Here is a 15,885-nt window from a genome sequence, read left to right on the forward strand (position 1 = left end):
TATCGTTGTTTTATTGTAGTCGTAAGACCCGCTTGAATTTTTGTCGATTCGTTAAAACGAAGTTTTGTCATATGTGTAAGAGATTTGACCGTTTATGCGAAAACAATAAAGATTTTTTTCAAATATTGTTCTTTTATTATGTTTACCTAACTTGGGTTGAAACACTACCTGAATTTTATAGTTTATCAAATAATTATGATGAAAAATGGTTTTGCGATTCCATCTATATTTATTTGAAGACATAAACAATTACAGGAGTTTAATTAAATTTAGGACATTTTCGCTCCTTGAATCCTCTATTTTTCACACTGACAAAATTTATAATACGCCTAATTTGTCAAGTGTAAAAATTTAAGTAATCTGAGGCTAAATGAGCGCTATCGAAAAATCTACAAAGGGCCTCTAGTAGATATTGAAATTAAATAAATAAAATATAAAGGAAAAATCGAAGGCATAGTTACAAATTTTAATTCAATATTTCATTTTACGAAAAAACAGTAATACAATATACATAATATAATATTACTTGCGAGTATTATCAACTTAAGTCTTAAACTAACTTTAAAAATAGATTTATTTTATTTTATTTTTTTATTTTATTTATTGAGGTCATCCAACACTTGTCACAACAATACTTATTATATAGGTACAAGTTACAATAAAAAATTTTGACAATTGTGACAAACAATTATAGGACAACACAACATGGAAAAAAAAATAATAATAAAATCTAATAATTACGTTTGAGTCAAGTCACGTCACAAAAGGAAAAGAATACAAACCAAATCAAGACAAATCTTTGAAATATTTACGTATTCTATGACAGTTGTCGTGAAAAATATCAATACATGATCAATACAATTGGCATACTCATTGACTAGTTTACTTAATCTACAGACGGGGGAATTTCGGCCAAAAACGGTCCTACGCAGAGGAGGAACCAAAGGTGTAATTTTATTGCGCGGGTATCTAGAAGGAACTCTGAGATTAAATTTATTTAACAATTGCGGACAATCAATTTTATTCTGAAAAATTTTGGCTACAAAAACAATATCTGAAAATATGTAACGATTTTCGAGGGATGAAATGTCAAAATGCGACAAGCGCCTTTGGTAAGAGGTGAGCCTTTTATGAGATAACCTGCTGGAGTAACTCAGGTGCCATAAGAATTTCTTTTGTATGCGTTCCAGTCTTAAAACGTGAGTCGCGTAATGTGGTCTCCAGACAACCGAGCAATATTCAAGAATACTACGTACGAGACTGTTGTATAACATAATCTTAGTTTTGGAGTTATGAAATCCTTTAGAATTTCTTACAATAAAACCCAACATCTTTGAAGCACGATTCGTAACATATTCAAGGTGATTAACAAAAGTTAGTTTACTGTCAAATAGCACTCCCAAGTCTTTAGTAACAGAATTCTCCTGGATTTCCATATTGTTTATGTGATATTTGAAAGGAATAGTTTTAGACTTTCTAGCATAGCGGATGGAAAAACATTTTTCAGTGTTCAATTCCATACCATTCCTACAGCACCATAAGGCTAACTTATCAAGGTCCTCTTGTAGTTTCAGTGCATCTTCAAAGCAATCAATAATTCTACAGAACTTAAGGTCATCAGCATACATGAAACAACGTGAATTAACTAATATTTCTGGAATGTCGTTAACGAAGAAGTTAAAAAGAACAGGACCTAGGTGTGAACCTTGAGGAACTCCCGAAGTAACATTGTGTGGCAAAGCATCAAACCCGTTAACAGCTACAAAAAATGAACGATCGCTTAGATAGGACTTTATCCACTTCAAAAACAAAGGTGAGAGTCCATATCTACATAATTTCTGCAGCAAGATGTGATGTGGAACTCTGTCAAAAGCTTTGCTAAAGTCAGCGTAAATCGTGTCAATTTGTTTATTTGAATCTAGCTCGTCGATAATCGTTTCGGTAAAATCTGTCAAGTTGGTCATAGTAGATCTATGCTGAACAAAACCATGTTGGTGAGAAGAGAGGAATTGTTTGAAATGCCTAGTGAGAGATGGACAAATGAAAGACTCAAATATCTTGGCAAAGGTGGAAAGAATTGATATGGGCCTATAATTATTTATTAGTTCTTTTGAACCAGACTTATGAATAGGTATGACCTTAGCCACCTTCCAGTTTGTAGGGAAGAAACCATAACTCAAGGAAAAGTTAAAGATTCTCAAAAGTGGCTGTACCAGATTTTCAGCACATGCAACAATGAACTTAGGATGTATGCCATCCGGTCCAGCGCCCTTAAAAACATCGACAGCCTTGAGTTTCTTTAAAAGAGGCTCATACTCAATACGCGGTAACGTCAGGAGAAGGTCGTTATTCACGGAAATTATAGTTGATGGCTGCTGTTCTTCAACATCGGGATCTCTCTTCGAATAAACAGACCCAAAATATTTAGAGAAAAGCTCGCATACACGAACACTATCTGAGGAGGCCTCATCACCTAGAGACATGGAAGGTGGATATGCACTATTACCTCCTCGTTTGGACTTAATGTAAGACCAAAAGTATTTTGGGTTAGAATGAATTTTATCTTCTACAGATCTAATGTATAGATTATAGCAAATATTTGCAGTTTTAGAACATCTAGTGCTAATTATGTGCAATTCGATTTTATCTCTAGGATTGTTGTACTTCCTGTAACGCTGTCTTAATTTGAACTTCTCCTTTAACATTTTTTTAAGATTATTATTGAACCAAGGAGGATATTTATTATTTTTGGACTTAATTTTAGGCACGTATTTATGAATGGTATTCCTAATCTTAGCATATAAAATATCCAACATTGAATCTACGTTATCAAGGTCACAAAACAGTTCATTCCAATCACAAGTGCTAAGTTCGTTGTTAATAGACTCATAATCTGCTTTAAAGAAATTAAATTTACAAGCAAACCTATTATAAGGAAGTTTAGCTTCAATTTTATTGGTAACTACTATATCGAGAGGAGGATGATACTTATCAAGGTTACACAGTGGAGATACAGACTCAATGACGTTGCAAAGCGGCACGTTATTAGAGATCACTAAATCCAAAATTCTATTTGTTGAATTAAGGACATTGTTGTGCTGCTTTAAGTGGTTTAAAAATAAGAAGTCGAGTAAAATTTGACAATGGTTGGGCGCAATGTATTCATGTGTACCAACTAAGTCCCAATTAATATGACCTAGATTAAAGTCTCCAAGTATTAAGTGACCATACGACAATTCAAGTAACCTATTACAATTATCTAAGAAATGTTCCAGTATCGAACGATCCACCGGAGGAGGCAAATAAACGGCACATATTGCAATATGATGAACCGATTGCGACAAAGGCCAGTCCAGTATAACCCAGAGATCTTCAAGCTTAGTTTCCCATTCAGGCTTACGCCTCGAAGTTAATTTTGAAGAAACAGCAATAAGTACCCCAAGTAAGATTTACTAGTAAATTCTTAGTAGGTGCTACGTCATCAACCTATGGATTGTTTTTTAAAGTATAGATAAAATTCGATCACGAGGCGGGATTCGAACCCACGTTCTTCGCCGCTTGACCAATTTAAATCATACACCGTTTCCGCTACATTATCCCATGATCCCAAGGCCAACTCAGCAACAGACTATCAGCTATTCATTTGAATGCTGCAATCCATACTAATATTATAAATGCGAAAGTAACTTTGTCTGTCTGTCTGTTACTCAATCACGCCTTAACTACTGAACCAATTTGCATGAAATTTGGTATAGAGATATTTTGATACCCGAGAAAGGACATAGGCCACTTTTTATTGCGAAATATGTACAATAATATTATGTAGTAGTTAATAATATCAAATATTTTTTATTTCTTACTTTTCCGTTTTTGATGTCGGTTGTTTTTAACGCAGTTATTGCACGCCTCATAAGCGAAGCGTTGAGGTGGGTACTACTGTCACTTCACGCAAAACATCTGATTTTACAAACTTAAAATGTCTTTATGTATCATACATTGCACTTGTAAGATAATACATACACACACATATTAAGAAAAAACACTATTTTTAACGTTCATGATATTTTTGATGTCATTTTTGTTATTTAAACTAGTTAAAAAACAGTTTAAAAAACTTCTGTCTTGGACGTCCGTGTCTGTATGTGCGGATCCTTTTTCTTGTTAACACGATAGCGACCGAAATACTTTACTAATCGAGTCTTTTTTTTTCTCTTACGCTTGAGTATGCTCAGGAATAGAAAGAACCCTTTCATTTTTCAGGGTCTGATTCGATGTGGTTTAATTGTTATTAAATAAACAAAAATAATAATTAATAAATATTTATTAAAAAATAATTATGAGGCGTGCACTTTTGGATTTTCCAAATTATTGTTAGAAATGATACAATTTACTGAATCGTATTTTTATTTAATACTTTTTAGTGTATTTTTCAACACGAATCAAACGAGCCCAAACTCGATAAAGTTGAGTCAATATATTACTGAGTTCCTATGGCCACCTTCCGATTCCATCATCAAATCAGCTTCATGTCATGATAATGTTTCATCGCTATCAAATTTACATACGTATACAAAATTTCTGCTCAATCGGATACCGGGAAGTGAATCAAAGTTACTTGCTACATATCAACTTAGTCATCAAGTACAGACAAAAATGCTCATAAAATAAAAACTACTGGGCCTATCCGAAAAAACATACGGTGTACGGTGTACATACATAAAAAAAAATTTACCGGCCGAATTGATAACCGCATAAAATCGCATGGAGAGCTTAATTTTCATTAAAGGCTCTAATCGCACGGAAAGCTAAATTTTCACAAAAAAGCTCTAATCGCACGGAGAGCTTAATTTTCACAAAAAACTCATCGCACGGAGAGCTTAATTTTCACAAAAAGCTTTAATCGCACGGAAAGCTTAATTTTCCCAAAAAGCTCTAATCGCACGGAGAGCTTAATTTTCACAAAAAGCTCTAATCGCACGGAGAGTTTAATTTTCACAAAAGCTCTAATCGCACGGAGAGCTTAATTTTCGCAAAAAGCTCTAATCGCATGGAGAGCTTGATTTTCACAAAAAGCTCTAATCGCACCGAGGCTTAATTTTCAAAAAAGCTATAATCACACGGAGAGCTTAATTTTCATTAAAAGCTCTAATCGAACGGAAAGCTTAATTTTCAGAAAAAGCTCTAATCGCACGGAGAACTTAATTTTCACAAAAATCTCTAATCGCACGCAGAGCTTAATTTTCACAAGAAGCTTTAATCACACGGAGAGCTTAATTTTCATAAAAAGCTCTAATCGCACGGAAAGCTTAATATTCACTAATAAAAATAACTGCGTTAAAAACAACCGACTTCAAAAACGGAAAAGTAAGAAATAAAAAAGATTTGACATTATAATTTACTACATATTATTTATATGTGCTATTTATTAAAAAGGTTTGATGTCGGTGCACGGGCTTAATACTAAGTGCTTAATGTTCGGCACCAACTTCAAACCTATTTAATAAATAGCACATCCATACTAATATTATAAATGCGAAAGTAACTCTGTCTGTCTGTCTGTTACTCAATCACGCCTTAACTACTGAACCAATTTGCATGAAATTTGGTATAGAGATATTTTGATACCCGAGAAAGGACATAGGCCACTTTTTATTGCGAAATATGTACCACGGGCGAAGCCGGGGCGGACCGCTAGTATGTAATATTTAACGATTCAAAAGTGCTTCTAGAAGATGTCTAACTGCATAAATATTTGAGTTTTGAGTTTGAAGGCTATAATAATTAACATACAACTATCTTCGCCCCATTTGTATATTCTTCAATGCAGTCAATGTTTCATATATTGGCACGGGTAGGCAAGGCCTTTAACATAGCCTATGTAATGATGTTGAATTTACGGGTTTCCTCATGATATTTTCTTCTCTGGTATGCGTATAAATTGAAACTTCTAAGTTGCGCATGTCGTCGAGAAATTACACCGCTAAAGGTATCAAATTCAATGTGCTCATTGTAGAAATAATATAGCAAAAAAGAGGAATATTATCATAATACATATTATGAAGATATTATGTTACGGCCTTGCCTTAACTGCTGCTGAACTCTGAAGACGCTGTTGAACGGAATGTGTGAGTGAGTTAGCAGTACTTTTTCTTCTTAATAATTAATTACATAATATATATTGCTTAGATTACAAAATAAAAGACAGATGGAGCGTTGCCGAACTAAACCGAATAATTTATCGTCATTTCCATAAAGCTATGTGTGCTGTCATTTCGCCGTTGCACTGTACGTACACGGTGCTTCTGTGTGCGTGTTATGTTACCAGATAATGAAAAATTTCCCAAATTTTTGCCCGACTACGGAAGAAAGAGGGTTATGTTTTTCGAGTGTAGGTATATGTATGTATAATATTTCTTTGACACGCCCTGCAGTATAAACTGTTGGATCGATTTTGAGTTGTGACTTGTGAGGTGTCATTGCAATCATCTGAATTATGAAGGTAGCTGTGGTGGTAGTGACGTAGGCTACATAAATTATTAGCAGTCATGTTTTAATTTTTATTTTAATATTAATTCGGGTTTTTGATATTATTTTATAATATTGTAAAAATTATTTTATCACCTATCTAGTATCTACTAAAGTTATACATGGACAAAATAATTTTATTCAATTTTTATTAAATAAATTACATTAAATTTATTAAATAAATTACATTAAATTTATTAAATAAATTACATTAAATTTATTAAATAAATTACATTAAAAAAAGTTTTTATTTTTCAAAACATATGAATGCGAATAGCGGTAGTTTTTAGTCGAGAATGCGGGACATTTTATTTTCATCATATCCATCATGTGTTCACATGAATTAAATCGCAAGCGAAAACGACGCTTTTTATAAAAGTAACAAAAAAATGTATAATGCTTTTTAAAATAATCTAATAATGACCATGAACTTTTATTGCACTATACAAATGCACTAAGCACTACCCCGAATATCTTTTAACCATTTTACCCCTAAAAATGGCAAATTCATTTTCAAAATACTGGCAGCATACGTTGAAGTTTTGAATTCCTTCGTATTTGTAAAATTATTATTTGTATACAAAATTAAATAAGCCAAATAATCTACAGAAAATCTGTAAAACGATGTTTTATCTTTTTGTTTGTTTTCGGGAACAAGTTTTACAGCGTTTTAATATCACAAGACAGCATTTTTTTACTAAAATATCAAACCCCTTTTGACGTATTGCATGACACTAGAATCGCTATACATACTTTGACTTTATTTTGAAGATAGTCGTGGTTTTTACCAAGTTTTTACAAATCTAGCAACACAACTACTTGAGATTTGACAACGTCAAATTTGATTGACACTTGACAGTTCTTGGTGGTTCTTCTTAGTTCTTACGTCACTCGGCAGTTGTCGATTGTCACGTTAATGTCTTTCAATTTTCATTTCTATTGGAAGTATTGGATGAGGATCGTGCAAATTGTGTATATTTTTAAAATTTCGTGCTCTTTTGACCCCATTACTTAACAAGTTCACATGATAAAGTTAATAATGATATTATCGAAGTGTTCTGCACATTATAAACATAGTTGCCTCAAGGATATATGAATACATTAAGAACAATATAAGGAAATTGACGTATTTATAAGTGGAATTACCTATTTAATTCATAACTTTAGTAAAGCGATTACGATGAGTTTGGCAAGGTAAGCATAGTTTTTTTCTCATTAACATTGAGTGGTGGCGCATTTAACCACAATCTAATTTATTGCGTTTATTTCGCAATCGTGTTTAATATTGCAAGGACTCTGGACTTTACACTTCTTCCTTATGTAAATAAATACTTGTGTTTATTTTACATTTTATTGTTAATCTATTTCATGAAAGAGCCATTGCGATATTGTACACAATTTTATGCATAAAACTAACATTATAACTGCATCATTACTGGCAAAGTAGATCATTTATGTACTTCTAAAATATTAACACAAAAACTACTGTACAATCAAATCTTTCAATTCCTTACTCATTACAGATAATCATATTCTATCTAATTACGATATAAGTGTAGGTTTATAAAACATTCAATGATGATAATTAACTATATCTGATCATAATTATTTCCATGGTCAGTAATTTTAAATATTTACTTACTCATAAAAGATGTATAAACAAGTATGTGGTGTTTTATGATTATGTGATATTCAAACACATCTGAGCTGTAAACAAACAAGAATTGTCTTCATTCCTGAGATTTAAGGTTGATGACATGAGATCTTAGTAAATAGTTAATGCCATAAATGCTTGCCCTATATTATTTATTTGTCCGCTTGCCGAACACCAAACATGCTTATCATCTGCATCTTAATGAGTGATAACAAGCCTCTATCAGTTTCATTCTGCTTATATCTTTGTGTTGTGCTCATCACTTACTTTGTGTGATTATTTGTCGATTGATTTGCTAATTTTTAATATTTAATACTGTAATCAATTAAGCAGTTGAATAATGGCAGGTAATTAACAATTTATTCTTATTAGAATCCACATGGAATTTACCATTTTTAAATATTTAAATATAGCTTTATTTGTATACACAATTGATCTATTTACTTCCAATAAGATATAACGATTGACATATTTCATTGATTTATAACTTCTCGATAACATTGGCAATAGTAATTGCCTATAAAGTTGCTATCTTCAGATCTTCCTTTATTCAATGTGTGCAGTATTATAGTGCTTGCACGCTCATAATGTGCTGTGACATAGTTTAACATTTATGAATATAATGTAATTAAATAAAAGTACTTACTGAAGTTTGTTTCACTTCAAGTTTGGTACGGTATAGTGGGTTTGTTCCACTTTTGGCTTTACGGTATAGTCGCAGCACATTGTAGCGAGGGGTTCACCTGTGTAGTGTATGTGTGCCATGTCGCCAGCTGAGGCGCCGGGCGGCGACGGGGATGGCGTGCTCTCGGAGCTTCACCACACTATGTCGCTTGTCATCGACAGGTACGCACACTTAACAAATAATTTTTATGGGTCCTCTTCATAAAGGGCCGCGTTGGCCCAACAAATGACCGTCGATGTTTGCTATTATGATGATTATGAATAAACATGTACAATAATAACCAATTACAGACATTTAGCCCTCTACAGTATTGTGATTTCATCTACTACCCCAATGCTGCCCATTATGAAGAGGGTCCATTACAGGTGTAGTTTTGTGTACAATACTAATATTTTTTTTTTCATTAAAAAAAAATACTGTACTATATTCACAATTCACATACTTCTTCTTGTGACAAAATAAGATATAATTTTGAATTATAATTATTAATACATTCCTGATGCAATGATGCTAATTCTTGAATGTCATTACAATATGATAACTCACTTATGATTTGCATAGTAAACGGAATAATTGTAATATTGCTCAATAATAATAGAAAACCATTTAAATAGTTCTAAGATTACAATTTCATTGAATCCACGTTAGTGGCAAAGAGTACCAATGTTAACCTCAAAACAAACTAGGGATTACTTGCAATTTTCGCCAATGATTTTAGTAATCTCTTCTCTACAACTCTCACTATATATTTTATCTAATAATTAATAATTTCTTTACCCCTACGCTACGATTTGAAATTAAACTTACTAGGTAGGTACCTTTTTTATTAAAAAAATTACCTAACTGAAGTAAGTTATTGTAGTTATGTGAATATAAGTGAACCAAATTTCGAGAACAAGAATACCGGTTAGTAAAAATCTGCTGCGACCGAAGGGGTTAGGGCATTGACACTGGTAAATAAACTTGCAAAACTACAAAAATACGTAAAAATATAATAATAGGTATACACAAAAAGGGATTATTTATTTTTCGCTATGTTTTCCATTATTATGCACTTAGGTAACTATTAGTTATAATGTACTTATAACGTATATTTTTTTTTTTCTGTAAAAAAATTGTCATAAAAGAGCTTTATCAAAAATAACATTTTTTGCTATTCACGTATTCGTATCGCATAATCAGATAAAAAAAGATTGTATTTTCTCGGTCAGACTTCGTGGTCATCAGTGTTCAATGTCATTTCAATTGACTTCAATACATATTTTGTATGTAATCGATGAAAAACAACTCTACAAGTTAACTAGTCATGTAATATTATACATTGTTTGCATAAAATGTGCATTCCTAACATATCCAATATGTATCATGTATGTTGGTATTTAACGTTGATTATAATTTATAAGTAATAAATTGTCTTACTTGAGTACTCAAAACTTAAATGCACATATTAATAAGAAACATTTTGTTGGATTTCAGACAACTTTTATATTTTTCTTATCTAACATTAATCGTCATAGTTACAATTAATACGAAAGGGTAATAGGTACGCAAACATACATGATACATACCTACGTATACATTTTACACACATGCAACGTTTCTTTTTAAAATTCTCATCATTGTAAAGCTTATTATTTTGTTTTCATTTACTTGCTGATAACAGCGTGTTCTATAATACAAAATGTATAAATATTTCACATTACCAAACATGTATTTTTCTCAGAATAGCCGTGGGGTGTATAATTTTCGGAATTAGAAAAACAAAATGGGTTTTTTTGCTGGAAATTTGTACTTGCACTTGGCATTTAAGGAGCGTACCTTGGTAGAGAAACACGTGTCACCAATCTTTCCGCGTAAATACAGTTAAAAATAAAACATGAGTAGCCATCGGTAAGATTAATATTTGCAATAGTTTTTAAAGAATGCTTTTACATTCGTTTTTTTCATGCATTTTATTTCATTCAAATTTACGCGTATTTAATCTTGCATGATATTTATCTTGAAGGGCCAAAACAGCCTTTTGAAAGTAGTTAAATACTATGGTTACTTTTTTAAGATTTTGAACCAGTAATTTATCGGATAACAGTTCATCATTATTCATCATACAGTGACTCGTATAATTTTAATATACTTAATTCCTTTTTATTGACTGATTGTTACTATCGCTGTTGGTAGAGCACAATATTGAGATAGTGAATTGGACCATTTGAAACACGTTTTGAAAAACGTTTTTGAAATACCTAGTTATTTTGTTTTTACGAATAAAAAAATAATAATTTCCGAGCAACTTAAAATTTTGCAAATGAGAACAATCATAAATTTCTTCAAGTTATGGAAAAACAACTAAGAAGTTTTTTAATTTCGATAAGCATCAGTTTCGCTGCTGTATGTAAACACTGCGGTTTAATTACAATGAAATAATACTACAATGTATGTTTTATGATATTCACTTTTTAGGGTTTCAAATTAAATATTATTTTATATTACCTGTATCCACGAAACAGAAATCTTACCGGTGCTAGAAAGAAAACCTTTACCTATAACTCCACATTGAATGCACTAATACGAAACACTTGATATACAATACATAAAAAAATTGAAATTTGTCCTCAATACGACCGGCTATGTACTTATCACAATCAGTACTAACTGAATATTAATCCGAATATCTTCTTGTTCCGTTGCACAACAATAACCGCTATTATATCTATCTCTAGGACCGTAAAACAATGATAAGCCAAAATCTTGACACGGAATATAATCCTTTGCAACGCTTCAGAACGTGACACTCCAGTCAATGTGACTCAGGGGACGGTTTGTTTGTAGATTGAACGAAGAAAAAGAGCGGTCGCCGTGTTTGGAAGCGCAAGACAGCATCGCGGAGAAGATGTTCGGGGCTCAGCGGCGCATCGCGCTCGACGTGCTGCTCGTGTGCTGGGGGCTCGGCACGTGGCTCGGCGTCAACGGGCTCTTCGTGCAGCTGCCGCTCCTCGTGGAGAGGCTGCCCGAGCAGTGGGCGCTGCCCTCCTCCATGACGGTGGCCATTCAGTGCGCCAACATCGGCCTGCTCATCTACGCCTCCATCCGCAAAGTGACGCGCATATCGGACGCTCTTTGCATCTACGGGCTGCTCGCCATCGGCACGGCGGCTCTGTTCCTCAACGCGTTCCTGTACTCGGAAACAGCAGTGATCGGTGGAACGGAAAGGTCTATGGCATTCCTCATCCTCACGTTCTTCGTCGCTCTCGTCGGCTGCACGAGCTCGGTGCTGTTCTATCCCTATTTGAGACATTACCGGGAAATGTATCTAGCCACATATTTAGTTGGTGAAGGTTTAAGTGGCTTCATCCCATCCATACTTGCCTTGATCCAGGGTGTCGGCGGAGAACCGGAGTGCGTCCTATCCGCGGATAACTCAACGATGACCGCGATATATCCGCCGGCGCGATTCAACTCGATGATCTTTATAATTCTGCTCGGGATGCTGTCCGCGCTGAGTCTGACCAGCTTCTGCGTGTTGCACAACTACTCGGGCTTCTCGTCGGAGCGCGTGAAGGAGAGCGCGGCCGCGAAGGAGGAGGAGGCGACCCTGCCGCGGGAGTCGCTGTACCGCGCCAAGTGGGTCGGGCTGATGGCGCTGATGGCGAGCCTGAACGCGCTATTCAACGGCGTGATGCCGTCGGTGCAGTCGTACTCGTGCATGCCGTACGGCACGCAGGCCTACCACCTGTCGGTGACGCTGGGCGCGATGGCCAACCCGGTGGCGTGCCTGGCGGGCGTGTGGCTGCGCCCCGTGGCGGCGCGCTGGCTGGGCGCGGCGCTGGCGCTGGCCGCCGCGCTGCTGGCCTACATCCTCGCCACCGCCGTGCAGAGCCCCGCGCCGCCGCTATACACGCACACGGGAGGAGCTGTGCTCGTGGTAAATGACAACAATATGTTTACTAATTTACTGATAAAAGTTTTATTAATCTTTCTAAAGTTATTTATAAACATGCTAACTTGCTTAAATGCTATTTTTACATAAATATTCGTATAGTTCAAAATTAGTTTACCCAAAAATGAGTTCAATTTTTTTTTTTGTTTGTTATAATAATATATCTCACATAAATAACTTTTCCAAGAACGACGGACGTTATCTATTCGTTTCTTTTTCTTATAAATAAATATTTATTTTCATGACAATTGATAAAATCGTTTGATAGAGTTTAATTGAATGAATAGTAGCGGTCTTAAATGAAACAATTTATGGCTTGTAATTTGAATACGAACATCTTTAATCGCCGACTAATTGGTCTGAATCGAATAGTTCTAGACGACGCGGACGTTCAATTAGAATTGAAATAAGATAGCGCCCTAATGTAATATGTAATAAGCGATGACACAATTATTTATCAGATCTGGCACTCACTGCAATGAAAATTTTCCAATAATTCCCAACATTATTTAGGATTTATTGTTTAGCGGTTAAAAAGTCTGTCGCTGTCGTTAAATCTTATACAAAATTTGGTGGCATTAATTCATTGTCCGATAAAAAAGAGATAGTGATAACAGTGACTTACTTACTAGTTATTACAGACCATAATCTAGCCGAATGCCAAATGTTCTACAATAAGTTTACCTATTGCGTAAGCGATTGGAAAATGAAATAAAATTTTCAGAACAATACAATTTTATAAATATAAATTGAATAAATAATAATTCCTGTGGTATCTGTATCAATGTAGCTATCATAAATTGACCACAAGTCACAACCCACTTGAATAAATGTGCGAATTTACAATTCACAGAAATACGAACTTTCCCAAAGGCAATCTGGTTTTAATAAAATGAATATGAGCTTGTTGCTATTTAGGCTCTTGAAGCCATTTATACAACTGAATGTCGAAACTCGAAGGATCAATTTTTTCTCACACAATAAATAAAGTTTTAACCACATCTTGATTAAAAGACTGATTCAAATTTTATCCAGTAAAGCAGGCTGTACGAATGCGGTTGAAACGATCTTCTCTCTTACTGTCCAATATTGTTTCAATCCTGTGATTAAATCTTATGACCAGATCGTCATATTATGTAATAAATTGATCAAAAAATGACATTCTAATATCTAATCATCATAAAATGACCACCAGATGATAATTTAAAGCAGGTCATCCCCGGGTCGTAATAACAAGTTGATGATCTGATCATTATAAATTTGGATAGCTGTGTAATATTATGTTTTCCAATAAGTTTTCCCATAAATTGCAGGTATTCTGCTGGGTGTTAGCGAGCGGGTTGATATCGTACGCACGAATGTGGGTGTACGGGTGGGCGCGGCGCGGGGGCGCGCGGGGCATGCGCGTGTGCGGAGCAGTGGGACAAGCTGGCTCTGCCATTGGCTCGTTAGCTCTGTTCCTTATCGTCAACTATACGAACGTCTTCCAGCAGGCACAAGTCTGCCCTAACAATATATAGCGGACTTCAAGTGGTGTTTGGACGTTTTTAGGACTAAATTCTACGCCGCAGGACGGTGCAAAAAGAACTGCCTGTATCTGACGCCTTTTTAAAGTTGTGCATGTTTTGAGGCATAGTTTCTCGATGGTAGTACAAAGTGGCTGCCTGTTATTATTTGATGCTTAGCTTTAAGTAGCGAATTTACAAAAAACTCTATCAGAGTTGTGTGCAAAACAAAGTGCGTAGTACCAAGAATTGTATGTACGTGTTGATATTGTACGTCGATTGTTGACTTTTATTGTTAAGGTCTTGCACGAATTCAGAATGCAAAAAGTAAAAAAGTGTTATCGTTTTGAGCAGAATTTGAAGGTTACAAAAAACTAAAAAGGTTACAAAATATAAAATACTCGATCAATTTTATGGAAACGTGTTATCTGTTGAAGAAATATACATATTGTAAATATCATAAGATTCAAAAGTGTTTTTGTTACGTTTATCGTATATTTTTCGTCCTAAACTTTTTTGACATTGTGAATTCGTGTATCCGAAGCATTATGTTAATAAGCACAGATGATAAAATGTAGGTTAAGTAGCCAAATAATGAATTCGAGAGCAATTCATATTACGGTACTTGGGTACTAAGTATATTAAGTATTTTTGTCAAAATGTCGAGTAACAAATGTTATTATTTATTGTATACTTTTTTCACATATATTTTCGCTACAGCGATAACTTACAATGAATTTTAGTTTATTTATTTTTGACTAAATATGCCATTATCCAATACTTCCAAAACAGTAACTAAACGTATCAAAGATATAAAAATATCAAAGCTTCATTTTTATAAGTAGAAAAAGAAGTTACCTACTTAAATTTTTGTACCACATGAGAGTGTATTATAAAATAGTTTTAAGAAAGTTGTAAATGCGTAATATTTGACACATATGGACTCTTTCGTAGTTATTAGGACATATTATGGTTAATTATTTCTTAAGCTTGGTATTTTTAAAACACATATTTGTTATGATTGATAGTTGATACCACTACAAGCTGAATATAAGAAACTAGGGTATTATAATAAGGGGTATTTAAAAAAATGATTCTGTTTTATGTTATGTGAAGTTTCACCCACATTTTTCAATTGCCCCAATGTTCTATAAAAAATATTGATTTAATAATGTTATTAAATAAAATATTAAATTTATTTTATATAAGGAATACTACAGAAGGACAGTAGGTACTTAATTAGAAGTAGAAAACTTGTTATCAACCGCTGTGCTTAAATTTTCTCTAAACTATGTCAGGCTTTGTTGATTTTTAGTAAATTATTTTATCCGATAAGACATTGCAAATGTTTGTGAAAGTTTATTGTTTATATTATGACTTAAATATAAGTACTTATTTACATATAAATTATATTATTTTGGCAGCAGTTTTGTAAATTTATTGGCTGTTCATTGTCACTTAATTGTCTACTTAAGCAAGTAGAAGTTCTTAATACAAGTATGTATTGAATTTTACTTGGAATATTGCTCAGATAAAATTTATATGCATTGATCCACTACTATTGTTATTTGTAGCATTGCTG

General features: G+C 33.9%; 1 protein-coding gene across 3 annotated transcripts; it reads left to right on the top strand.

Moving 5' to 3' along the window:
* Positions 1-7,430: 7,430 nt before the first annotated feature.
* Positions 7,431-15,324, top strand: Rift (Riboflavin transporter). 3 transcript variants are annotated; one of them, XM_090120301.1, is made up of 4 exons: positions 7,431-7,719; positions 8,931-9,025; positions 11,691-12,783; positions 14,112-15,324. In XM_090120301.1, the coding sequence occupies exons 2-4, from the start codon at positions 8,934-8,936 to the stop codon at positions 14,316-14,318; spliced, it is 1,392 nt and encodes a 463-aa protein (XP_089976427.1). In that variant the 5' UTR covers positions 7,431-7,719; positions 8,931-8,933; the 3' UTR covers positions 14,319-15,324. The 3 variants fall into 3 exon arrangements, with proteins under 3 accessions (XP_089976427.1, XP_089976428.1, XP_089976429.1); XM_090120302.1 differs by having other exon boundaries at positions 8,953-9,025; XM_090120303.1 differs by lacking the exon at positions 8,931-9,025.
* Positions 15,325-15,885: the final 561 nt, after the last annotated feature.

The sequence above is a fragment of the Colias eurytheme genome, chromosome 4, assembly GCF_061535395.1.
Source record: "Colias eurytheme isolate Ceu_HAF_F1 chromosome 4, ilColEury1 Martin Lab GWU primary, whole genome shotgun sequence".
Lineage (NCBI taxonomy): Eukaryota > Metazoa > Arthropoda > Insecta > Lepidoptera > Pieridae > Colias > Colias eurytheme.